The sequence below is a fragment of the Choloepus didactylus genome, chromosome 17 (assembly GCF_015220235.1).
Source record: "Choloepus didactylus isolate mChoDid1 chromosome 17, mChoDid1.pri, whole genome shotgun sequence".
Taxonomy (NCBI): Eukaryota; Metazoa; Chordata; class Mammalia; order Pilosa; family Megalonychidae; genus Choloepus; species Choloepus didactylus.
In genome coordinates this window covers 45,019,585-45,046,395 of record NC_051323.1, presented here as the reverse complement: position 1 = coordinate 45,046,395, position 26,811 = coordinate 45,019,585, and the positions used below count along the sequence as shown (strand labels likewise).

General features: G+C 41.9%; 1 protein-coding gene and 1 non-coding gene across 3 annotated transcripts; one reads left to right on the top strand and one right to left on the bottom strand.

The window, feature by feature from the left end:
- Positions 1-1,813: 1,813 nt before the first annotated feature.
- MCFD2 (multiple coagulation factor deficiency 2, ER cargo receptor complex subunit) lies at positions 1,814-22,127 on the bottom strand. 2 transcript variants are annotated; one of them, XM_037806989.1, is made up of 4 exons: positions 21,877-22,127; positions 5,968-6,128; positions 5,061-5,217; positions 1,814-3,258 (listed from the first exon to the last, which is right to left on the bottom strand). In XM_037806989.1, the coding sequence occupies exons 2-4, from the start codon at positions 6,120-6,122 to the stop codon at positions 3,127-3,129; spliced, it is 444 nt and encodes a 147-aa protein (XP_037662917.1). In that variant the 5' UTR covers positions 6,123-6,128; positions 21,877-22,127; the 3' UTR covers positions 1,814-3,126. The 2 variants fall into 2 exon arrangements, with proteins under 2 accessions (XP_037662917.1, XP_037662916.1); XM_037806988.1 differs by lacking the exon at positions 21,877-22,127 and adding an exon at positions 10,430-10,530.
- Positions 15,520-15,625, top strand: LOC119513012. Its single transcript, XR_005212520.1, has one exon. It is a non-coding gene; the product is annotated as a U6 spliceosomal RNA (small nuclear RNA).
- Positions 22,128-26,811: the final 4,684 nt, after the last annotated feature.

Below are 26,811 nucleotides of genomic sequence, written 5' to 3'. Positions count from 1 at the left end.
CAGGACTCACCAAGGTATGCATTCTCGTGGCCCTCTGTCATCCATCCGGCCTTTGTGAGAATGGTCAGGGCACAGGGACAGGCTTTCTTCTGTGTCAGACCTGAGGCCGAAAGAGGATGCTGTGGAGCTGCTGCTTCCTTCTTGCCACCACATGGAGCCCGAGGACGGAGCTAACCCAGCAGAGGGCAGAACTGAAGATGGGAAGAGCAGATCCCAGTGATGTGTGGCCCCGGCATCTGATCATGCCTGAGTCAGCTCAGTGATGTCGCCAGTTCTTAAGCCCCAGCCTCCCCAACGCCCAGATTGAATTGGTTTTGGTTACTTCCTCCCCACTGTGTTTTGTTTTCTCTTTCTAAAAACACTAATTAATGGGATGTTGGGGCTCTTCAATAGGTCTTATTTCTTATCTTTTTTTCTCTGCTATCATTCATTTATCTTTTTGTTCTATTTTCTGGGAGATTTCCTTGACTTCTTCTTTTAACCCTTTCATTGAAAAACAGGAGGAGGGGATCACACATTTTTAAATTTCTAGATCCTCTAATTGTCCCTTTTTAATGACCTCTTAATTCTCTTTTCCTGGATGCAATCAAGTAATTTCTCTGAGAATAATGCTTATGATTTTTTGAAGTTGTCTGCTAATCCTGCATCATCTCATTTTCCTCAGTGTTCCTTTGCTCAGTTTGTTTTGGTTTCTGTCTGTTTTTCACACTGAAGGCTTTCTTCAAATGTTTGATGATTCGAAGTAACCCATTTGTATTTAAGGGTGAACACTAACAAGATGACTGGAAGCCATACGTGTGTGGACGGGCTCATCTGGTGGCTTCTCTGCTGGGGATCACACAGGGACCAACAGATGTCAGTATATGAAGGTCCTTTCTGGGGCAGTTCAGTTTCTCCAAAGAAGGAACTTCTAACTTCCTTCCCAAGGAACATGAGTCTTGTCGCTGGCCTTCTGGAGCTATGTGAGGGCAGGGGCTGGGGGGCTTCATGATCATGTGCAGAATTTCATCTCATTCCTTTATTGGTGTGGCCTCTCATCGCTACCCTTTGGTGACTGTTATTCCAAAACCGAGCTGCTCTGGTTCAGTTTCCTCAGTTAACCGCCAGTACTCTGACCAAGCTGAGGAGGGCTGGTTGCCTGGATGCAGAGTGGGGCATGGGTCTAACTCCTTTCCTTTTACAGGCTTTCAAATAACCCATCTTAGGCTCCCCACTTCATGTCCACCTCTCATGGTACCTGGTTCCTTCACCCTGAACCTTTCTAGAATTCTAAAAATTTCTCCTCAGTACCACCCTCCTTCCTTCACTTTCAACCCACCCTCCCTCTCAACCTGCTTTCCATCCTCACATCTGGTGAACTGGAGTTAGACAGCTCCCCGTTTCACCGACAATGGACTTAGTTCTAGTTCTTGATTTGGGGTAAACTTCTAGAGCTGGGAGTGCAAATGCCTTTATTCTGTCACCTTGCAAATACCATTTGTTTCTGAAACCCTCTCTATTGCTTTCTTATACCAATCTACCTCCAAAAAATGCCTTTGGGGAACTACAGTCAGATGAAAAGGCAGGTTCCAAAACAGCCATCCATGGTGGTCTCTATCCCTAGGTCTCCATCCCACAGTGTCTTTTTAGACCTTTTTATGTTGTACATGTTACCACAATAAAAATTAAAAAGAAAAAAAGAGATCTAGCCAGGGAAGTCATGGGACCTGTGATAGAGCAAGCATGTGTAAACATCTATATTAAATAAACAAACAAACCTTTCACATGGAAGGTAAGAAGCAGCAGCCTATGTGGACAAAATCAACTACTCTTTGTTTCATCAGTTTTATTGGTCCATATATCTGAATTCATTATACAAATCTTTCAAAATAACTAGATATTACAAGAATAGCTTACAATTCAGCTCTGATTGCACAAATATGTGACACAGGAAACCATTTTTACAAATACATGTTTTCTTATAAGAATAATTTAATAAAGAAAATAAGTCTTTATATATCTTACAGCAAATTTTATGCAATCCCATTCAGTCAACTATCATTTCAGGTTTCTGTTACAGCATGTCCATCATATCCAATAAACCAAATTACAATCTGCTGCTTCTAATGTTTGACTCCTATTGAGATTTACGTTGTTAAGCCTCTTTTTCTAATTTTACTGGTCTGAAGAATTCATGTAATCAGGCTAGGAGAGGTCATTTAAACAACATTCCTTTTGAAATATAACTTGTATCAGGTTAATCATTGTGTTTGGTGAAAGATCTTTTTTACTTCTCACTTGTGCTGGACCAGCTGGTAGTTTTACCCCCATCATATCAAGAAGAAAGAGTAAAATCTTTACATTCTAAATGGCAAAAATAAAATGCTAGAAAAAAAGAGTTAAATAGAAATATTAAGAAAGCTAGAACATTTGCTATTGATTAGAGTAGAGAACACTTTTAAATTCAAGGTCTCTCCCAAGTTGAAGAGATAAAGTATAAGCATGTGGCAGTAGTTTCATAAAACATTGAAAAACTGAAAAATGTTACTTAGGCCAGTGGTATATCATTCTCAAAATGCCAGAGGATTCAAAATCTTGGACTCAGTGGTCAACTAAACTCAACACTTGACATTCTTATGTTGTAGCTTTGAAACAGCCTTATAAATATCCACTTGTGCAGAGCAAGAAATCCTTAAGGCCAGCGACCTTCCAGAATACTGACCACATTTACCTGAAGAGAAGTAACAAGGAGACATTTGGCATTCACTCCATTCCTTCTGTTTGTGAAAAGTATGTCCACTTGGCAGAGCTTGTGGTCTTCCTTTTCAGGTAGCATAAATTAATACCGAGAGACTAGCAATATTCTACAGTCAAATTCAAGTTCCTGAGGACTCAGCTCCAATTATCCAATATTCCTAAAAGGATTCTTTAATCAGACCCTTGTCCAGTAAGAGGTTTAGCAATACGCAGGGATTACCATGTGTCCCATTCCTCTTCTATTTCTCTTGATTTCTGTTTCTCACCCCAGTGTAACATGTGCTACAGGTTTTTACCAAAATACTGCAGCAATAAATTATTCCGCATTACTAAAAGTTCACATTATATCAGGTCACGTTTGCATATGACTATGAGGAAACCAAACAGCATCTACTGCAGTGATTTTGCAAATTCAGCATAGTCAATGTATCCATCATTGTTCTTATCATCATCTCTCAAAACACCATCTATTAAGTTAATCAGATCTTCTTCTTTCATTGGTAGTGTCTGGTCACTCCCTTCCTACAAAAAAATAAATTGGACAATGGTGAGTTTGACACTTTATTGGAAGAAGTGATCAGCTAATGTCCAAAATGTCCATGCTCATGTGTCCAAACACCCCTTGAATACACTTGGCTATTTCTAGGAATCCATAAACACACATATCAGATACAATCAACTCATAAAATTCAATTTAGAAATTTCTTTTATTTATTTTCCCCATTTTAACTACTTTCGTGTATACAATTTAGTGACATTAATTACATTCATAATATTGTGCTACCATCACTACCTCCATTACCAAAACTTTTTTATCACCCCAAACAGAAACTCTGTACCCAATGAATAATAACTCCCCGTTCCCACTCCCTTGGCCCCTGGTAACTTGTAATCTACTTTCTGTCATTATGAATTTGCTTATTCTAATTATTTCATATCAATGAGAACATACAATATTTGTTTTATTGTATTTGGCTTCTTTCACTCAACATGGTATCTTCAAGGTTCATCCATGTTGCAGTGTGCGTTAGAACGTCATTCCATTTTTGTGGATGAATAATATTCTACTGTATGGATATACCATATTTTGCTTATCAATTCATCTGTTGATGGACAGTTGGGTTGCTTGCTTATTTATTTTTAAAATAACTTAATTCTTTTTTAACTACAAATGTTCAATGTAGAAAGCTGGGTCTAGCTTACACAGAACTGAGAGTTTCATAAACCCCATGACCCACATCCCACCCTAGAGAAACACCAACAGCCTAAGCCCTCCCAAGAGTAGCTCTGTGCACAATTTGCCCTGACAAAGAGGAAACAGGGAGACCCTGGACAACATCTTGGCATCAGAGCAAAAGGAAGAAGGCACTGCTGACAGGTAGGACCTGTTATAATCTTAGAGGCAAAATATTTCCTCTGCTCCAGAAGCAGGCATAGTGGGGCTCACTTTGCTGGGCACCAAGTTAATTCCATAAGCTTGGCTGATGGAATTTCAGCGATCAGCTTTGGCTGATTCTTCTTTGCTACATCTCCCACATCTACCCTTTCCTCTCCTGCTGCCACTACCACCCTCACCTGCCAGGAATGCTAAATCCAAATTCTTCTCCCTGACAGCAATCTTACTTCACTTCTATCAGTCTGCCATCAGCAAAGGATCTTCCTGAAACACTGACCTAGTCATGTCATTCTCCTGCTCAAAACCTTTAGAGGCTCCCTGTGTCCTCAAAACAAACCCAAACCTACACTCCTGGCAGCAAACATGATCACACCCACCTCATCACCTGCCTCTCCCCCTCCCCATAAGTGACAGAAAGGCAGTCTCCCTATCTAGAAAACGGGTGGGTAATAAAACCCGCCCCTACCTACTTACAGGGCTGTTGCAAAGATCAAGCAAGAAAACCTACTTAAAAGAGCTTTGTAAACTACAAATATCACACAAACCCTCAACTATTGCCTGCCTACCTCCTCTATCCCCTGGCCCCCTGATATGCCATTCTTCTCAAATGAAGTGACTTCTCCCCTGCTCTGCATTTTGAATGTGGCCTGCCTTTTAGGTACTGGTTTTCAAACTCTGGTGTGCAGCAGAAATGACTGTAGTACTTCCTAAAAGTACAAACGCCCAGCCCTGGGGCTTCTGCGTCAGTAGGTCACCCCTTGCAGAAAGGACTGTGGAACAAGAAAAGAGGAAGAATTGATGGTGAACAGAGAAGACAGAAACAGCAACATTGTGGCACAAAGACAGCACAGGTCATCAAGACTGAGGGCTGAGTTCACAGAGAAGGGAGGCCTCTCCAGGACTCCCACCCAGCTGCTGCCTGACGTACCTTATGGGCATGAGTGATGGCTGTGGAGAGTTCTAAGCCGTCAAGTAAATTATTGCCATCATAATCGTGCATTTTGAAATAATGGAGCTGCAGTTCTTGTGGAGACATCTCCGCCTCTGGTTTGTTGATGACACCTTCTAGATGCTCCAGGATATGCCTAAAAACCAACAATCAGATTCAGACCACTGAAAACACTTGTTGGAGACACCGGGATCATGCTGAAACCTTAAGGACTTAGAACAGCTCAAGATCTTAAAGTACATCCATCTCAGAACACCAACCAAGAGTGGCAGCCCACAGGCAAGTCTGATATATAGAAAGGCAAGGCCCTGAAAGGAGCAGGGGAAAAGTTAGCTAATTTGTTTTGCTGACAAGAATATGGGAGACTTTTTTCTCTTTATTGCTAGAATGTTGTTATGACACTTTTGGGCTATCAGCTAAAAAGAACTAAAAAAAAAAAACTTCAAGGATAAAAAAATATATAATGTGTGTGGCCAACTGGCCCAGGACAAAAGCTGCAATAAATGATAAATGATTCAATGTTTGAATGTGCCAGTAAAAAAAAAAGTCTTGTCAGAGTCAAGAAATCTTAGCTCTACTCTAGATTCTGCCATTATTACTGAGTGTGTAAGTATGCGTGTGGTGATAGAGAGAGACTGATTTCAGGCAAGTCATTTATCTCATCTGGGCCTCAAGATCCTCCATCTGTGATATGATAATGAAAAAAGAATGCTTGACCTTACAGGTAGCAAAAAGAAATAAATACCATCCTTGAAAAATATCAAGCAGCCATATAAATAGGAACAAAGAAGAGGAAAGACTGTGCCGTGGCAGGAGGCCTCAGGTAAAGATGACAGGGCGGACCCTGGGCTGCCGCCCCCCCCCCCGCCCCCACGCTGATACGTACTCTTGGTCGTGCACGGTGTTCCTATCCAGGCCTGCGCTGCCAGGATGTGAGAAGCTGGCCCCAGGCTCCTCAGCCCTGGCACCTGGGGTGCAAAAGGCCCAGAGCAGGCTACATAGGAAAGGAGTTCTGAACAGCCACAGAGATCCCATGGTCATCGGCACCTGGAAGGGAGAGGGGACACAGAAAATGAAGGCAAGAACACCAGAGCCAAGGTTTCTATCAAGACTTGACATAGTGCCCCCTGGGAAAACTTGCTGAAGCAGCAAGGGGAAGCGGGCCCAGGCCAGCTCTGCAACAGATTGCAGGGTGACCTTGCGCACGCCAGGTCCCCATCACCCAAATGGGGGGGCCACAACATTTCCTGAAGCACCTTCTGGGTGCCCAGCAACTCAGTAAGAGCTTAAAGGGATTCAAAGATTGCTCCTGCCTATAAATAGCTTACAGTCTGGTGAGAGGAATCCTTTCTACCTAAAACGCTAATGAGGGCAAAAAGTGAGATGTACTGGAGAAAGATAAACCCTTCTGGGAATTCAGAGGAAGAAATTTCCTCTGGATGAGGGCAAGTCTGAGAAGTGGTGACACTTCAGCTGGACCTGAAGGGATGAGCCTGCTGAGAATGTCCAGGGACTGAAGGAGACGATTTAGACTTAGGAGATGATGTGAGCAGAGTGGCAGGGTGCTGACAGCTAGGAAAGAAAACACCAAGTGATTTGGTTGGACTGGAGCATAGAGGGGGTGAAGTGAACGGGATATAAACAAGATGCTACAAAGGTTGACCAGACCATACTAGCCAAGGCGGGCAAAATTTACCCTGAAGATAAATGGAGGCCACTGAGGATTCTTAAATGGGAGAAGGGAGCAGAGCTTGGTTTCAGGATGACTAAAATGACTAAAAACTGTCAGCAAAGATAATCTTCTGAATCATAAGATTATGGGTGATTTTTATTTTCTTTTTTATGCTTTTCTATTGCTTCTAAAAGTTCTATAACATATTTTTTCTTTACAAAAGTGGAACAAGTAAGTGAATTAAATGCATTTCGTGTAATCTATCCCATAACTCTGTTTCAATACTACATGGAGAAGGTAAAAAGGGTAATAAGATTTCTCATCTCCAGAAAGAACTGAGGAACAGTCAGAAACTACAGTTCCATTTACCAAATAAGAGCGTCCAGACCCTAAGGTGGCCACTGCCATGGTACCCGGCACCCAAAACCAAGAGCTCAGGAGAAACTGACTGCCCAGGCCAGGCGCACAACAGCTTGTTCTGGCCACACATCTTAAAGAGTTCTGGGACAGGTGGGACCAGAGGGGAGAATCCAGGTCTCCCCCAGCCTTTCTCAGCCAGTCTCCTTCAACTCCAAGTCTGGCTTAGCACGGGCTCCCAAAGGCTTCCCTGCAGGAGGCTCCAGTCCTTTGCTCATAGCAGCTGTGAGCGCAATTTTGAAAAGTGCCCCTGGCTGAGGGGCCTCTGTGAGGGCAGGACTGAGCCCACTCAGTGCCCACACCAGGGCTGGTGGTTCTCGCCTGTGCGCCATGGACCTTGGCAGAGGGGAGTAACCCCAAACCCTTCAGACACGCTGTCAAGTTTTGATGTCATTATAATGGAGGACAAAAACCTTTTTTGGGAGGTGTATATCAGACAGATAGTAGAGCTGGGTGGTTATTGAATCCGTAGCACCACTTTCTGTATAACAACAAATTGATGTGAGAAGGGCGAGGAGTGGGGAGTGCGGGGAGTTGTTATTCAATAGCACCAAAAAGCAAAAGTTATTAATAATTTGGTAACTGTGGGTATAAATTATCCCTCTTCAATGGAGGCAGGATAAGGTCAAGAATTATTGATTTTGAACTCATCCTACTTTGGTTTGCTGTTGCAGGTTTCTAACCATTGGAATACAAAAACAAACAAACAAACAAATAAAAAACTAAACCCACAAAGACAGAGGAGAAACCCCCCACCCCTGAGCACTGCAATAACTGGGACTCTGACTGCCACCTAACAACTAAACTGCTCACATCCAAAAGGAAACACAAGCAACTGCCTTCAGCCAAAAAGCAAGTTGCATCAGCCACACCACCCGGCCACTTAGTTCAAGGCCATGAGCAAAGAGCCTGGCAGATAAGCCCCAGCAGTTCCCTGGCTCACTGGCCTTTTTGAGAAATTATAAAAACCAGGCTGGAAAAAATCTCAAGGAAGAGAGATTTCTGTAAAGAGACTTCAAGAACACAACACATGCCTCAAGATACCCCACACTGGGAGACGCTTCAGTCCTGAGAGGGGAGTGCTGGACCATCAGTAGTGACCTCCCAGTGGGCCCTGACTGTGACAGAGCTTTAAGGATAAAATGTGTGCTGTAAGAATGGAGAAACAGGTCAATGGAAGCCGAACTCCTCAGCTTAGGTTTCAAAGTCCTCCCTAGTCTGCCTGAGAATGCCCACCAGCCTGGATGCTTCCCACTGCTTCCCACCAAGCTCCAGCCTCAAAAGCCTCCTCTTCTGTTCCAGTGGCCTCATCCCCTCCTAGAGCCTTCGCTCCCACTGGTTCCAACTGTCTGTCCTTCCTCTTCCTTCCAGGTCCAGTTCAAATGCCACCTCTGGATTCTTCCAGCCAACACCAATTGCATCCTCTTATTTGGCCTCACCATATAGTCACATGTTGTTCATTTCTATTTGTCTTTTTTCCTTTCTAATTAATCTCTGAAAGTTGGGCCCCTGTCTTCCGTTTCTCATTTACCCTACTGAACTCATCACACACAAATGCTTAGCTAAGCTAGGGATAGTATGCCTTCACTTCTGAATTAGGATGGGGTCTTGACAACTAGGTGTGTTGTTCCCTATCACAGAAGATCTGGCCTAAGCTGGAAAATTAACTTCCCTTTAGAAGTTTCCATCAGTGGTTTGGCCTGGTTCACCCTTTCCTCATTGTGTCATTAGTTCTATTAGCACTGAAGAGTTTGGAGCCAGCCGCCTTCCCACAGCAGCTGTTACCAGCTTTTCTCCCATACAGGGGCCTTCAGTTAAGAACTCAAACTCAACGCACCCACCCTCACCAATATCCAGACACCTTGTACCCCGAGCCAATGCCAAAGAAAAAACTATGACCGGCTTTTGCCCGTTTACTGCTGTCATGGTCCTGGACACAACAAGAAAATAACCAAGTTCCTAGGCCAAAGAAACCTACATGGGTTGGGGATTGAGAATCTGTTCTGAAAAAGCAGGTATTTAATAAACCTGATCTATTCAGTCATTTGGGGAGCCCAAGGAGCTGTAATGCTTCCTTTACACATTTCACATATACAAATAGCCTGGCACTGCACCAAGTACTGAAGACGTGCCTGTGACTCGGACAGGCCCCTCTCACACAGACTACAGCCTGCTGGAAGAGAGAGGCTAGTGAACAAACACCTATGGGATATACCACAGGAGCCCCAACCCATACCTGAAGTAACCCCTGGAGGATAAAAAGGATTTGTTCAACCAAAGGACGTACTCAGGCAGAGGGAACATAGTAATTAACACCTAAGCCCAGAAGGGAATTTGGGCCAAGTCAGAAACTGAAAAAGTTTCAATATGTTGAAGACAGTTTAGTGGAGAAGGATGAGTCCAGAAAAAGGTAAAAAGAGGCGAGGCCAAGAAAGGTCTTGCAAGCCATATAGGAGAGCTTGGAAGGGCAAAAGGAATCCACTGAAGGGCGTTAAGGGATGGGCCAGATGTCTGGTGACATAATCAGATTTATGCTTAAGACCTTCACTCTGGCTTCTTTATATTTAAGAAACTACACAGGATCAAGAAGTAATGCGGCAACAAGTTAGGAGGCGACTGAAGTAATCCAGAGAAGAGATGATGGTGGTCTGAAGCACAGCAGAGTGAGTGGGAGGAAAGCGGACATACCCGAGAGAGCTCTGTGATGGATTCTCTAAGGGTGGGTAAAGGAAAGAGGGAGGTGAGAATGACGCCCAGGTTTCTGGCTTAAGCAACTAACCGGGTGGATGGCGGTGCTGTGCCCGAAGGGGAAAAAGAGGAGGAAGTCAGCTTCCCCCGCCTTCCCACAGCCTGGCCAACCTCGCCGGGCCCGACAGTCCCTGTTGTCCCCTACGTGGGAAGCTGAGAGTACCAGGGGCAGACGGAGAACCACAAGCCCGCGTGCCTCTCCGGCGGGCCGGGGCAGGGTCCATCTAGCCCTGGTGACCCCACAGGAAGGTCCCAGGATTTCCAAGGGTCAGCGAGACGGGCAGAGATCGGCGCCGGCCGGGCCCGTCTGGCTGCAAAGCCCCCGGCGGTGGGCAGGCTTTCCGTCTGGAGAGGGAGGCCCGAGGCGGCCCCGGGACCGCTCCTTCCTCCCACCTGGAGCCCGAGGCCCCAAGGCCCCCGGAAAGGCGCTTGGCTCGGCCCGGCTGCGGACGTCTGCGTTGCACCCCTCAGAGGCGCTGCCCCGGCCTCAGCTAGTCCCTGGTTCACTCACCATTGCCGTCCTCACCGCCGAATCGTTTTTCCAGACGCGAAGTTTTCCAAGATGAGCCTTGCCAGGCCCGTGCTCAAGCACTCCCCCTCTCTGCCCCGCCCCCAGCCCGCCATCAACATGCCTCCCCCGTCCTGCGCACGCGCGCCCCTTTCTGCCGGCCCATTGGCGCAGCCAGGCGCTGCTCCCGGGCCGCGGCGGAAGGGTGGGCCGCTCCGGTGATTCCACGTGGCGCGGGCCCGGGCTCAGCGTTGGCCGCGCCGACACATTGCCTTTACCCGCCTTCCTTGGAGGCGACACTCGGCTCGAGCCCGGCTTGGGCCACTGGAGCCCCAGGGAACCCGACAGGGTTGCTAGGTAACCGCGGAAGCCCCCAGGATCATAATTTGGCCTAAGACGTAGGAAGGCGGATCGGGACACGGCGGATTCTTCCAGCTCGGCCTCCACCGTCACGAGTGCCCTGGAGCCTCCCTCTTTAAGTGGGAAGGAAGGTGATAGCATCCTAACTCCTTTCCTAATAAAACAGAAGACGCTGGAACTTCTCTGTGATTCGAGAAGAAGGACGCTGGCCACTGCCTCGGGCTCTGCGTTTCCAAAATTGACTTACTTCAGCCTCCGCTTGCTCCCTTTCAGAGACCGTAACATCCGCCCTACCCGTCCCATAAGCCTTTATGGGTGGATCAGTTTAGACCCTGCCCCGGCCCATAGGACGTCTCCCTTCCTCCACTCCCTACCCCTCTCTCCTGAATCACTAGTTTAACTTGGGATTTTAAAAAAATTGCTGTTTAACTTTTACTTCTTTAAGCCTTAACTCTTCAATCGCACGAAAGTCTCCTCCCGGATAGGGACATTGTTTTACGGATTCGTACACTTCTGCGGTGCCTGGCATTCTTTGTTTCCACCTTGTAATCAGAATGGACTGACTTGAGAAAGAGCACAGTTGGGCGCTTCTATTGCTTTTCCCAGGAGTGTTTCGAAATGGGTCATTCTCATCACCGTACAGACGTGCTGTGTAATACCTCTGACCCTGACCAACTCCTCCCTGTGCCTTGCCCATTTCACTGCTGTTTGTAGCAGCTAAATCTTTCGAAAGAGTAGTCTATAATTGCAGTCTCCAGTTCTCTTTCATTCTGTTTTGAACCCGCTCTTATAAGGCTTTCATCCTCACAACTCCACTGATGAACAGCTCTTGTCAAGCTCATCAGTGATATCCACATTGCCAAATCCAGTGGTCGGTTCTTATTCCTACTCTTACTCAACTTGTTCACGCTGTGTGACAGGGTTGATCACTCCCTCTTTGAACACTTTCTTCTCTCATTTTCTTTAATACTACTCACTCTTGGTCCTCCTCCTACCTTATTGACCGTTCTTTCTTGGGCTCTTCTTGCTGGCTTTTCATCCTCTGCTCAACTTGTAAATATCAAAATACCCAGGGTTCCGTCCTAAGTTCCCCTCTTTTCTCTATCTGTTAGCACTCCCTGTGTGACTTCGTCTAGACGCATGGTTTTCTATACCATTTATATGCAGATGACTACAAAATTTGTATTTCTAACAATGGCCTTTCCCTGTAATTCGTAACTCCTCTCAATAGTTCCCTGCTTGACGTCTTCACATGAACATCTAATTGTTATCTCAAACTTAACATGAATCCCAAAATTCTTGATTTTCACCCCCAAACCTGCAGCTCTATCAGTCTTGTCCATCTTAGTAAATGCCACTGCCATCCCCTCAGTTGTTCAAGCCAAAAATTCTAGGAACCATTCTTGGTTTCTCTTATTCCCTTACCTTTATATCTAGTCTTTTGGAAAATCCTGCTGGTGCTATCAGAATAAATCCCTTCCACTTCTTTCCTCCTCTTCCACTACCATTCCAGTCCAGTGCTCTGTCATGTTACCTGAATTAGTGCAGGAGCTTCCTAAATGATCTCCGTTTCCAGTCTTGCCCCACTCTAGTTCATGAGTGTTTAAACTATTTCTGGGTGGGTGTTTTATAACTTGTAGCTGAACCCTTTCCTAACAGGTAAATAATTTGGTACCAGAAGTGGGATGATAAAAACAAACTCTGGGGCAGATTCAGTGATGTTGCCCAATCATAATTCTCTTATCTCATTTGGGACACTAGGGAGCCGGTTTTCCCACTCTTTAACAGAAGCATGGAAATGCAAGTAAGCTAATTTTTAGGCAAAGATTCTCCACAGGGAGTTAGTAAGCATTGCCTTGTTTTTTGTTTTTTGTTTTTTTTGCCATTGGATTTTTTTAACTGAAAATTAAATTGAGATAATTGGAGGTTATTATAAGAAATAATAGAGACATCTCTTGAACACTTTGCCCAGTGTTCCCCAGTGATAACATTTTGTAACATTATAGTACAATACCACAATCAGGATATTTATACTTGTGTGTGTATGTGTGTTTGTATGTATTAAATTCTGTACTCTTTTTTATCACCAGTGTAGCTTTCTGTATCCACCAGCAAGATGAAGAAAATGTACAGTTCCAAGACCACAAAGATCCCTCACATTTCCCTTTTATAGCCATATCTACCTCTCTCCCATGCTGCAGACCCCTACACTGTTCCTAACCCTGGAAACCACTAATCTGTTCTCCATTTTTTAATTCTGTCATTTCAAAAATGTTATATAAATGGAATGATACAGTATGTAACCTTTATGGATTGGCTTTTTCACTCAGCACAACTCCCTAGAGATTCCTTCAGATTGCTGAAATTTCAACTAATGTTAAAATTCCAAACAAAACAATATGACAGGGAATGAGAGGAAGAAAAGGGGATATTAGAGAAAGCTAATCCATTTGACTTATTAGAGGGAAGACACACACACACACACACACACACACACACACACACACACACACACACACACACACACACACACCCAGAAGTTTAGGAGCTTACTTTCTCATTCAATGCTGTGACTTTTTATAAGTAGCACGACCAGTTTGTAAATGTTATCTTATATTGTAATTTAGGTTCCCACAGTATCAAACACTGCATCTAGGTTTTAGTTGCTTACATCTAGATGCAGTGTTTGATACTGTGGGAACCTAAATTACAATATAAGATGTCCAGGAGCTCTAAGAGAAAAGAGATTTTTTTAGGACAGTGTGCAAGGCTCTGACTGTGGTTTGAGTCAAGAATTTAAAATTCAGAGTTTGTAAGTTTTTCAAAGTTCTGTGCTCAAAGCAGTCAGAGCGACCCAGCCTGTCCTGCATTCCTCGTGTTCCTCCTTTCCATGAAAGAGGAATGGCTGTGCTGTCCAAACAAGCATGAGCACCTCTGAGTCCACGAAGACACGCCAAGGGGGATACAGGCCTGGGTAGTCGTAAGAATTACTGTTCAAGATCCCAATTTTCATATACGCTCTTTCCTAAAATTGCGCTGCCTGATAAGGACCTGCTTTAGAAGCATCATGCCACTTAACTTTTCCCACCTTCCCTGTCACAACCATGTTTTTTCCCATTTACACAATGAAATCCCATCCTGAATCTTACTAAGATGCGTTGTCCCAAGATATAAAAAGCTCAGGGTAAGCAAAAAGGGACAATTCAAAATGCAGATGTCAGCAAAACCTGCTTTATGTAAGGCCCTATAAATTTGCGGGAAGCCTGTATTTCTCCTTATCTGACTCCTATTTCTGATATTGGTGAAATATGGTGCTAAAAGCTAAGCATTTTGGCTTGTGTGAGGATATTCTGAATTCAGATATGTTGTAAACTGGGTGGTGGAAATGATGACCATTTTAATTTAGTGACCTTATTTCTTCTACCCCCAAATTACAATAAAAAATAATAATAATCACTCCTGATGGAAAATCCAATGACTATTGAGTTCCTAAACTTCTAGATATATATGTCTTCCCTCTAATAAGTCAAATGGATTAGTTTTCCCTGTTATCCCTTTTTCTCCCTCTCCTACCCCATCATATTGTTTTGTTTGGAATTTTCAACATTAGTTATTATGGGTGCATGTTCTCTTTTTCTTTTCTTCTGTCCTAGCTTTTTTTTTTTTTTCATAACAACAATAAATTTATGAAAATCTTTTAACACCATGGCATCCATAGCTCTTGTAACTTTTCCTGGATTTATTTCTCTTATTTGAACTCTTCTTCCAAAGGTAATTTTTCATGGTAGATTTTTGTGTGGCAAACTTCTTAGGTGTCACATGCCTGAGAATATTTTTATTACCCTCTCAAATGGAAATGAAAATGTGACCATATATAAAATTCCAGATTCAGAGATTTTTTCCCAGTACCTAAGTAATATTACTTGTCTCTTACTGTTGAGAAGTCTGATACTTGTCTGATTCTTATTCTTTCATAGAAATGTACTTTTTCTCTTTGACTTTGATGTTCCCAAACTTCACTATATTGTGTCTGTTTCCTGCTTGACACCCTATAGTCCTCTCATCTGAAGTCCTTCTTTAATGCTGGGAACTTTATCTTCACTATTTCTTGAATATTTTCTCCTCTTTTCTTTTATTTTGCTTCTCCACCTGGACCCCCATTATCCATATATTGATACTTCTTCTCGCTTTGATATCTCCTTGCTTTTTTATTTCATTTATATTTTCTATATGCTCATCCCTTTCTGCTGCCTTCCTAGAGAGTTGCTCAATCTGATCTCAACTCATTAGATCGACTGTATCTAACCTACTATTGATCTCTTCTATAGTGTTCTTTATTCCAACAATTATATTTTTATACCTACTCTTTCTACTTGGTTCTTAATTTGTTGTTGTTCCTGTTCATAGGTCCCTATACTTGCCCTAAAAGTCAGGGCTATCACTGCTGATTTCTGCATTGAAGGTGGTGAGCATCCCAATGCAATTCAGGAGAAAGGGAAGATAAAAAGGTCAATGCTTTTCTCCAATGTAGGCTCTCCAACCAGAAGTCTTCTGGCTTAAAATGTATTTGCCTTTTCCCCTAATTTTGCCTTCTGTGGGGTGGAGATCTATGTGATGCCACTTGGTTAAGTTGGGAACTGTGTTTCCCAGTATCCCCTTGCCTGCGTGGTTCCAGGTCAGGGATGGCCAGAAGAAGAACTTACATGAACTTGCACATGAAAATGAAGTAGCAGGTACTCACTTCAGCAGCACATATACTAAATTGGAACAATGCAGAGAAGATTAGTGTGGCCCTGGTGCAAGAATGACATGCAAATTTGTGAAGTGTTCTGTATTTTTATCTGAATGTGATCAAAAGGGGAAATGTTAAATTGTATATATGGTAAAAAAGAAAAAAAATGTTTAAAAAAAATCTGTGGCACTACACTACACAAACAGTGACCCCTAAGTTAAACTATGGACTATAGTTAATAGTAGTTACATAATAGATGTATATAGTTAATTTTATAAAAGATTATAAAAATGTGCTGTCATCAATTGTAACAAATGTCCCACACCAATGCAAGGTGTTAATAGTAGGGTGGTATATGAGAATCCTGTATTTTATGCATGATTGTTCTGTAAACCCACAACTTCTCTAATAAAGGAAAAAAAAAAGAAGTAGCAGTCATTATTCTCTGAAGGATATCACCATGAGATGCAGTGATGGACGGCTGCAGAGATGCCCAGCAGATTTCAGCTAGTCCTCATTATTCTCCCCTCCGCTTCCAGCTGTTCTCCCCAACTGCTGACCCTGTTATGGAACAGTGGCTTAGGGCACCCAACCATCCCTGTATTCCTGGGACCAAGAGGTTTTCTGGGATGCAGGAGCTTTCAGTGCCAAAACAACAACAGTCCAGGGCTAACCAGGAAGTTGGTCACCATACGGTGGCCCCGTCCACCACCGGATGCTTGGCTGTGGACCTGTAGGTGGCCACCCAGAAGGAGCAGCTTCCACAGGTCTCCCCACGAGCCTCCTCTTCCCTGGTCTCAGACTGATTGTCAGTGCCTCCTTGGTTCCTGTGACCAGTAGACCTCCAGGGCAGCCTCCGTACCAGCTCATCCAGTGCTCCCTCCTCCCCCCAACCCCATTTAGCTCCCTCTTCCCACTGAGAATTTCTCTTATTTTCTCATGAGCTTAGTTCTCCAATTAACTTAAAGTTTTCCAGATGTTTTGAATAAAACCATAGAAGTGAATATATTTATGGAATATATTCATATTCATGAATAATACATTCTAGAATACAGTGAATAAGAATGCTTTGAACTAGGATATTTGAGAATAATATCTTGAATAAAATATTCAAAAAGAATGTGTTTATGAATATTCATATGAATACTTTAATATTCAAAAATACCCTTTAAATTAAACTTTGGTAAATAGTACATTTGGAAATTTGGGCAGCTTAGACATTGAGCTAACAGATCCTTCAACAAATTGGCCTGTAGGGAACTGGCCTGCTTCCATTGAAGCCATTAACAAGGTTTCAGTAATTTCTTTTTTTCTTTTTTTTTTTTCAGAGTACAAGTTCAGCTCAACTGCACTGTACTTTTTATCTTGTAGTAAGATGTTGACACATGCTTGCTCAGAAAAAGTTAACTTGACCATATCAACTGATTCATTTGGTAGGAAAAGGAAATTTGCAAACTAGTTCCTAGCCTGACCTCTCTCTCCCCTCCAAAAAATCCACCATTGTGTTCTATTTTTCTCTAAGTAGCATTAAGAATTGTTTTCCCTTCTTTATCCACCATCTAACACAATTATACTAACAGTATATGAAGGGGTGGATGAGTTGATTAATTAAAGAATAATGATAAGCTTTTTAGATTTTATTTTTCACAGTGACAACTATTAGCCTATACCTGGAGTCCTAATTATTATAAATATACTCAAGATTGCAATGATAAGAAAGATAGAAAAGGGAAGTGGCAAGAGAAGCATTTTTAAATGTGTTAAATTGAGTACTGTATGTCTTTTTTAAAAAAAGCATCTCAAGAACTGAAGATTGAAAAATAGAAAGAAATTGGAAAAAGCAAAAAACAAATAAAAAATTGAAAATGGAAAGTGAAAAGAGCTGAATTGTGAGACTCAATGTTAAATCTGAAGTTCAGAGATGAGTGAAAGTGACCTCTAAAACCAGGGAGACAAAGGAAGGCTCCATTGATTAAGAAGGAGTTGAACTGGAGCATCTGGGTATTGACTCATGAAAATGGGATCCATGCAGACTCATTAGCTAAATTAACACAATCAACTATAGATTACTGTCTGACCATTGAAATTACAAAACTCTCTTCATATAGAGACTTTTCTATATAGGCAACATTTTCTATGAAGCTCATCGGTGCCTGTCTTAGAAGGTTTAATTTATAAAACTCCAAGATGTGTTACATTTTATCACCACATTCACTAAATAGAGGTAGTTGCTCTTTCTAATTTTTTTTTTTTTCCAGCCAACAGTGTTTACTCCAAGAATTAGCTCAAACCTTCCATTTAGCCATCAATTGTTTCATGATTCTTGTAGGTGCTTAGGATAGGTGTTCAGGGTCCACAGTACACTCAAAGGCCACTCTGGACACGGAGAAAAGGAGCACATTAGAATGAAAAGAGACTTCCTTTGAAACAGAGCCTGCTTTTTCAGAAAAAGATAATGGTTTGAATGATAGAAGCTAATTCTGGAAGAATACTAGGTTCCAGGAGCTGTCATATTTAAAGAACAATTCAGAGTGTTTATATGAAGCCTCTTAACTGACTGATAGCACTTGGAGGAAGAGGGGATAAAGCAGATTCATTTTAGATGTCATCCTGGGGGGTTATTACCAGAACCATTAAGAGGATTTTAATAAACAACCCTCTCCCAAGTTTAAGAAGAAACTTTATTGTAAAATGCTACTGTATACTTTGTCTTATTTTTCTTGCAAGGTCCATAAAAATTTGTTTCATATCTGCTCAAAATGATTCAGGAAAAGCTTATCCTGGGCAACAGCTAGGTCCCAGGCATGAGGTAGAGATAAGCATGGGCCCTGGGGCAGAGCTGGAGGTTCTGCAGCCCCAGAGCCAGTTGTGCACAAAGGGTGGGCAGTCCTGGACTCAGGAACTCTGAGTCCCCAGCAGCTACACCTCCAAGGTTGTAGCCCATGGGATCCAGAAACCCAGATCACCTCCCAAAGGAATGTCGCTGCATCGAGAACAGCTCCTCTAGTCTGCAAACCTTCCTCTCCCTGTTGACATCAGCCTGGCTTTGACTTGCCCAGGGCTCAATTCATTATCCATTATCCTTACAACTTTATCAACACTGTTCATAATTCTGGGTTTCTTAGTTGAAATTCCAGGAAAAAGGGATCTGGTCGAGCTCATCTTTTTGTGCCAAGCCATGGGGAATAGCTAGTTGTTCCATGGGCGGTCTGGTCTCTCTTGGGCAGGAGCCCCCACTTTGATCCTGTGGTCACTAGGGCCAGTGGGAGATGGCAGAGTCCCTTTGAATGAAATGAGGCTGCTTGGGCATAGTCTGGGGCTAGAAGTCAGTGGGGAAGATGGTCTTAGAAAGGGGGAGGGTGACAGATGAGGCCCAACGCCATCCTGCTTGTTGGCTCTCAGAAGTCTTTTGGGGAAATATTTCCTTCAGCTCTTACTGCCCTCGAGGCTGACCTCGGCCCCGGCCTCTTTCTATCACCCTGGAGTTCATTTGTCTTAGCCCAGTTTCTCTAAAAACAGTGCCTAAGTCAAAACTTGCTGCTGAGGTTTTACTGGGAGGTCAAAATGAATGATTGGGTAAAGGGAGAACACTGTCCTGAGATCCAGAACATGTCATGTCCTGATGCAAAATTTGCTCAACATGATTATAAATCAAAGGCCCAAAAAGAAAAAAGAAAAAGGCTTAATTATTAGTTTTGGTCTATTAAATGAATGACATGAAAAATGAAAAATACCCAGTGTTGTGAGGGTATAGGAAAAAAAGTCCTCTCATGGACAATGAACATGTGTGTTATCAAAGGAAAAAATCCAGATGTAGTAAGGAGAAACTTCATTTTAAAGGATTTTTGCAAAGGGGGAAGGGACTATTGCAACAGTGTGAGGGGATAACAGCAATTGGGAGAATGCTCCAACAGATCGGCAAGCATCTCAAGATTTAGGCAAAAAGGATTTATCTTTTATAGAGAGGAAAGAACCGGGTGTAGGGAGGTGGAATGAAAGGGTGGCATTAGCAGGTAGTAGAAAGATCTGAAAATATTTTACCCTGAGGCCAGCCTCTTCCCATATTTCCCAAGAGGAGCCCTTAATGAGGGGCTGTAGGCTGGGTCAGGCTGAGGGTGGGCCAAAGTTCAAGTGTCTTCTGCCTTCCCAGTGAGGCCGCACCCCACTTCTGCACTCCGGTGGAGCCCCAGGTTCTTGGAGGCCCATGGTCAGGGCATGAGGAGTGCAGGGAGAAGGAGCTCAGCCCCCTTGGGAATGGTATCCTTCCAAAGTTCCAAACAGAGATCAGGTCAAAAGCCTCCTTTGCTTCCACCCTCACCTGTAATTCAGCCGCCCCCTCTAGAGAGGGGGAAGAACACAGAGGCCCCTACCTTTCCTTCCTCTGTCCCCTCCTCACCCACATCACTGAGGCCAGACAAGGGGAGCCTTCTAATCACCCTGTCACTGCGGTCAGAACTTCCCCTGTGCCTTACCTGTCTCCTGCCTCAGGTGCCCTCCCTTCCCTGGGGTTTTAAGAGCAGAATGGCTGTTGGAGAACATGATTTATGGAAGAGATCATAAGAACTGAAAGTTTAAATTTTTCAAAATATTATCCCCATTATGCACTTCTAGAAATCTATCCTAAAGAAATAATTGCTATATGTCCAAAGATTTTAATCAAACCTTTGTTTATAATAGCAAAGAATGTTCATCATTAGGGGATTTAATAAATGGGATACAGCCATGTAATGCAATACAGCTGATAAAAAAGGGTAAGATGGATCTTCATTTATATGGAAGAAAATTATCCTCACAACGCTGTGTTAAACAACTTGTTCTAAAACAAGTGCAATTTCTTTTTGTGATTCAAAAAGGTACAAGTGTATCAGACAAAAAAGCCTGGAAAGGTATATAGCAAAATCTTTTCTCTGGGCTAGTTCTGTTATCTCTGGGAGATGAGATTGTACCAAGCATAATTTTCTTCTAAATGTATGCATTAAATTAATTTTATAAGTCTGCATTATGAAAAAAACATAATAGTGATGCTTCCTTTCTGATGAAAAAACAAGTGCCAACAGGATATTAAATTAGAAGTTTTTGTTAGAATGACAAGATATGATAGTTATTGGGCATCAAAGTAGGGTGGTAGGCAGACCACAAAGATGCAGATTGTCACAGGAAATTTTCAAGATCTGGTTACATGTCTCTTGGTCCCCTCTCCCAGAGAGAAATGAAAAAGAAGATGTTCTGGGAGGATTTTAAGCCAAAGATTTCTATGAAAAAATCTCTGGGTCACCTGCTCTCTTCCTCCAGTCTCGTGAATGGGGCTTTCAGGGCAGGGACCACTCGGGGAGTCTGGCCAGTGGCCCTGCTGCCGGGAGCCCATGCTGGCCCATGGCCAGCTGCATTGGAGAAAGCAAAGCAGCTCTGGTAGAGAGGAGAGGACTGGGAATGAAAATGGATCCTGGGACCAGATGAGAAGGTGGCAGAGGCAACGTCCTCCAGGGATAGAGCCTGAGCAAGGGGGAGGCCTCTGAGGGCAAGGGGACCCCAGCAGTTCGAGGCTGGGAGGTGAGTGCTGGGGCAGAGGCTATGGGGGAGCAGGAGGAGCCCACTGAAGGAAAAGAAGCTGAGTCAAAAGAGACCAGCAGGGGAGTCTCCAAGGACTCTATAAAAGCCTGTGTGCCAGCTTTAAACATCTGCCAGGGAACCTACAGGTCCCCAGGAGTGGGACCCAAAAAACCATTTTATCAGGAAATTTTCTATCCCCCTTCCCTCTCCCCTTCCTTCACTTTTGACTTTGCAGGTCAGAATCAGCACCAAGAAGAGGAAGTGAGTGAGAAAGTGAAGAAGCTAAACATACCTCCCTCCCAGGCTGCACAGAGCCCCCCGGCCATGAGTCCTAGTTTGAAGGCGTGGGGAGAAATCTACTTTGAATGAAGGTTAAGTATTGATTAGTATATTGGTCTGGACCCTTTTGATTATTGAATTGAGTCTAGCTTTGTAACTTAAAGTGACCCCCAGACTCTCTTTTACCCAAGGGTGCCCAGACAAGTTACGAACCTGCCAGAAATTTCACCGAGGCCAGGAGAAGGACCACTCTAACCCCCACTGAGTGGGATTAAAAGGCAATGTGAGACAAAAAGAAAGTGGCTTTGGTGGACACAACCCATGGTCCTGGGTGTTCAGCATACCGGTTACACAAGATTCCTTTCTTAAAAAGCACTGTGCCTTGAGTTCTTAGCTACGCTACAACAGTGTCACCCAGTCGTCAGCCAGGAGCCCCTCTTCCCTTGGAGATCTGATCCAGCCAATTCCACAGTCTGTAAAAGTTTGAGCTCGCCCTGTAATTTGTGCTCATTCCAGGAGGCTTACTCACCCAAGGAGCCCTTGGCCTCTTATTTCTGCGTCTGTTTTGCTCTCCACTTGCAGAAACCAGCCCCTCTTAGCATTCCTTCCACCGAAGAATCCCCTTCCACAAAGAGCAGCTGTGAGCAGTGGAGAGGTCACTGTGGGTCTGCCATCTCCTAGGAGTCGGATCAGGGAGACATGGTCCATGAGGTCTCTTTAATTAAAGTTCAGCTTAGTTCCACAACATTTATGGAATGTCTCTTGTTCAGGTGCTATGCTAGACGTTGGAGATAAGAATGGTATCCATTGCCGTCAAGACACTTAGTCTGCTGGAGGAAACAATGTAAGACTATACATTCCTACATGCTCGCTAGAGCCCTGGTTGCCATGGGAGCACACACATGGGCACTGAAACAAGCCTGAGGAGGTCAAGGAAGACTTCCCTCTGGGGTAAAATAAATGAGGGAATAGATGAGCCCTCTTTCCGAATTACCACGCAGTTCTAATTTGTCTCGGTTGCCCAAAAAATCTTAAACCCTGGTTTTTGGATAAAGGTGATCCCAAATTGATAGAGCCCCCCAGCACCTGCCAAAAGTAATTGGAAATTCCTTCAAAGGAAGATAAAATTATCCTAAACCTCAAATTATATCCGCAATAATTTTCCAATACAATGTCCTGCATAAAAAAAGACTAGGCACAAGGAAACAAGGCAACAAGAGCAAAAAATCAGAATAAACAAGCATAGAAACAGACTTACACAACTCTAGAAATAGAATTATCAGACACAGGTTGTTTAAAAAAAAACCTTCAGCTTACTATGTTCAAAGAAATAAAGAGCAAGTCTGAAATTTTGGGCAGGGAGTTAAAAATAATTAAAAGCAACATAGATTAGAAAATGAATCAAGAATTCTTGAACAGAGAAATATAATAAAAAGATTTTAAAAACACAATGGATGGATTTAACAATATTTAGATACATGAAAAGAGAGAATCATTGAACCAGAAAATATGGCAGAAGAAACTATCTAGAATGAAGCAAAGAGAGACAAAAAGATGGAAAATACAAAAGCAAGACAAGAGACATAAGAAAAGATTTTACTTACATCTAAACGGAGTCCCCAAAGAGCAACAAATCCCAACCAAAGTTAATTAAGAGAAATCCATTCTAGACACATTAAAATAAATTTCCAGGAAACCAAAGAAAAGTATTAAAGATAAGCGGAGGGATAAAATAAGAAGACAGATTACTTTCAAAGGAGCCACTGTCCGACAGATAGCTGACTTCCCCATAGCAACCATGGAAACCAGAAAAGTGTAATATCTTCAAAGCGCTAAAAGAAAACAGCTATTCTAAAATTCTATATCCAGCTAAAATATCTTTCTAGAGTAACAATGAGAAGTCATTTATAGACACACAAAAAAACCCAGTGATTTCTCCACCAGCAGGAACATGGTGTTCGTTTTCTATTTCTGAGTAACAAACTACTACAAATTTAGCAGCTTAACCCATTTGTTATCTCACTGTTCTGCAGGTCAGAAGTCCAAGCAGGGCTTAATTGGGTTCTCTGCTCTGGGTATCACAAGGCTGAAAACAAGGTTTTGGCCGGGGTTGGGGTGTGAGGTTCAGGGTCCTCTTCCAAGCTTCTTTGGTTGTTGGCAGAATTCATTTCCTTGCAGCTTGTAGAATGCATGACCACTGTGTTTTCAAGGCCCCCGGGAGAGCATTGCTCTGATGCTTTACCTTTTTTTTTTAAGGCTCGCCTCATAGGTAAGGCTCAACCAGAATAATCTCCCATTTGATTAACTCAAAGTCAACTGAGCAGTAACCTAACCACGGGAGTGATATTCTGTCATATTCACAAATCTCCTCTACACTCAAGGGGAGGAGATTATAATCTCTCCACATATAATCTGATAAAGAGCATGTATAATTGGGGGTCATCTTAGAATTCTTCTTACCACAACCACCTTAAAGGAAATTTTAAAGTGTGTTCTTAAGGTAGAAAGAAAATGATCTCAGATGGAAAGTAAAAAACACAGGAATGCATGATGAGCAGAAACAGCAATAAACGTGTGGGTAAATTTGATGAGTGTATCAAATAGCAACAATAACAATATCTTGAAGGACTTAAAAGCCACATAAATTATATATTGTGATTAACATATATAAATAAAATACACAACAATCAGAGCATAGTAGCCATAAAGACTGTAAATGCAGTAAAAGTGTTCTAAGGTAATTGCCTTGTTTGGGAGGAGGATAAAAGTGATGATTTATTTTGGCCTTTGATAAATCAAGGATACATGTAATTTCTAGGGTGGGTTTAGAGAGGAAAAACAGAATGATAATGCTCATACAGTCCAAAAGAAAGCAGAAAAGAGTAAAAAGAATCATGGAACAGGTGGGAAAAATAGAAAACACACAATAAAATGGGAGACTAAACCTAAATAAATAATATTCCATTAAATGTGAAAACTCTAAAGCCTTCCATTAAAAGACAAAGATTGACACTGGATTTAAAAAAAACAATTGTATGCTTTTTATAAGAAACACATCCAAAAAATACATATAAATACAATAAAAATTGAAAGGTTGAAAGAAAGAAATGGAAAACATAAAACAAGTAAACAATTAAAAAAGCATATGATAATAATAGAGAAAAGTCTTTAAGGCAAAAAGCATTACCAGAGGTAAAGAGAATCATTTTACAATGATAAAGGGTTTCTGGTGATTTGAAACTGTATGTACCCCAGAAAAGCATTAAAGTTAATATATTAACTTTAATATTTAATATTTAATATTTTAATATTTAACACTTCACCCAATCTGCAGAATTCAGACTCTTTTGAAGCACAAAAGGAACATTTATTAAAATTTAAGACCAAATACTAGGCCTTAAAATAAGTCTAAAATATGACTAGGCTTTAAAATCATATGAAGTGTATTTTCTGATGCACTGCAATTACAGAGACACATTCACACACATTCATAACTAACTTAAAAAAACATACACATATTATGGAAATTAAGAAACACTTCTAAACACAAAGGTACAATAAAGTATCACTTAAGAAATTAGAAACTATTTTGAGCTAAACATTAACAAAATTTCTAGGATATAATGTTTGTGGGATACAGGTAACAGAGTGAAATATATAGCCTTATATGCAAATAAGAAAGGCTGAAAGTTGAGTTAATATTTTATCTCAAATAGAAAAATAAGATGTAGTATAATACATTATTATTCACAAAGATTCACTGATGTTTTCTGGGCATTGGTGTCAGATGGCTTAGTCATATTTCTTGCTCTGGCCAATGGAAAATGTACAGAGTGATATGTGTCACATTGAGGCAGAAGTTTTAAGAGCCAACATACAGTTCACCATATTCTCTTTTCCCTCTGTCATAACAATCGCCATTGTTCCAGACAATTCTGTCAGCTTGAATCCCAGAGTAAAGACAATGTTTAGTAGACCGCAGTCAACCTGGATCAAACAGGTAGTATGAATGAGAAATAAATTAGGTTGTGGAAAGTCCTAAAGTTTTGGGGGGTTGTTTGTTTACTGCAGCATAAACTAGCCTATCCTGTAAGAAATCCAAGTAAGCACAAGAAATGAAATAATAAAGATGACAGAAAAATTAATGAAATGGAAAATAACAGGTAATAGAAAGGCTTAACAATACCAAAAGTTGGTACTTTGAAAAGACTAATAAAATGGATAAATCCTTGGCAAGTTATCAAGAAAAACAAAGAAAGAGAATGCACAAATAATTCCAGGAATGAAAAAGCAGGTATCATTATAAATCCTACAACACTGAAAAGATAGTAGGAGGATGTTATTAATAACTTTATGCCTAAAACATGAAAGCCTAGATGAAATGAACATATTCCTACAGAAATACAACTTACCAAAAACTGACCAGATAAGAAAAAGAAAATTTGAAGTCCTATAATATTTAAAGGGACTGAATCAGTATTTAATAATGCTTACCATATACAAACCCTCTAGAGAATAGAAAAAAATGGGATGCTTTCCAATTCATTTTACAAAGCTAGCATAACTTTGATACCAAAAGTCAATGCAGACTGTTACAGAACAAAAAATTTAGCCAAATTTCACTCATGAACATGGATGCAAAAATTCTAAACAAAATATTGTATTAGCAAATCAAATCAAGCAATATATAAAAAGCAAAATACATCATGACCAATATGGTAGACAGAATAATATCCCCACCCCACCCCTCCAAAAAAACAGATGTTCCCATCCTAATCCCCGAAAACTTCTAAGAAGGAGGCGCAAGATCAGAGTGAGAGAGATGTGATGATGGACGCTGAGATTGGAAGGCTGCGCTTTCACGATGGAGGAAGGGGCCACCAGCTAAGGAACGCAGGTGACCTGCAGAAGCTGGAAAAGGCAAGGGAGCAGATACTTCCGCAGCCTCCAGAAGGAATGCAGCTCTGCCAACACCTTGATTTCAGCTCGTAAAACCTATTTTGAACTTCTGATCTCCAGGACTGTAAGATAATGAATGTGCGTTGTTTTAAGCCACTAAGTTTGTGCTCATTTGTTACAGCAGCAACAGGAAACTAATACAACAGTGTTTTATCTTATTCTGGAAATGCAAGGATGGTTTCACATTTGAAAATCAAAGTATTTTACCACATTAATAGATTTAAAGGAAAAAGTCATATGACCTTCTCAATAAATGCAGAAAAAGCATTTGTAAAATTCAACTTCAATCATAATTAAAAAGAAATTTTTTTAACAAACTACGAATAGAAGGAACTTCCTAGATCTGATAAAGGATATCTATAATTATTCAACAACAAATATTATATCTAATGGTAAAACATTGAAAATGTTACCTTTGAGAGCAATAATATGACAAAGATGCCTGCCCACTTTTATTCAACTTATTCGAGTCCTAGTTAGTACAATAATGCAAGAAGAAGAAAAA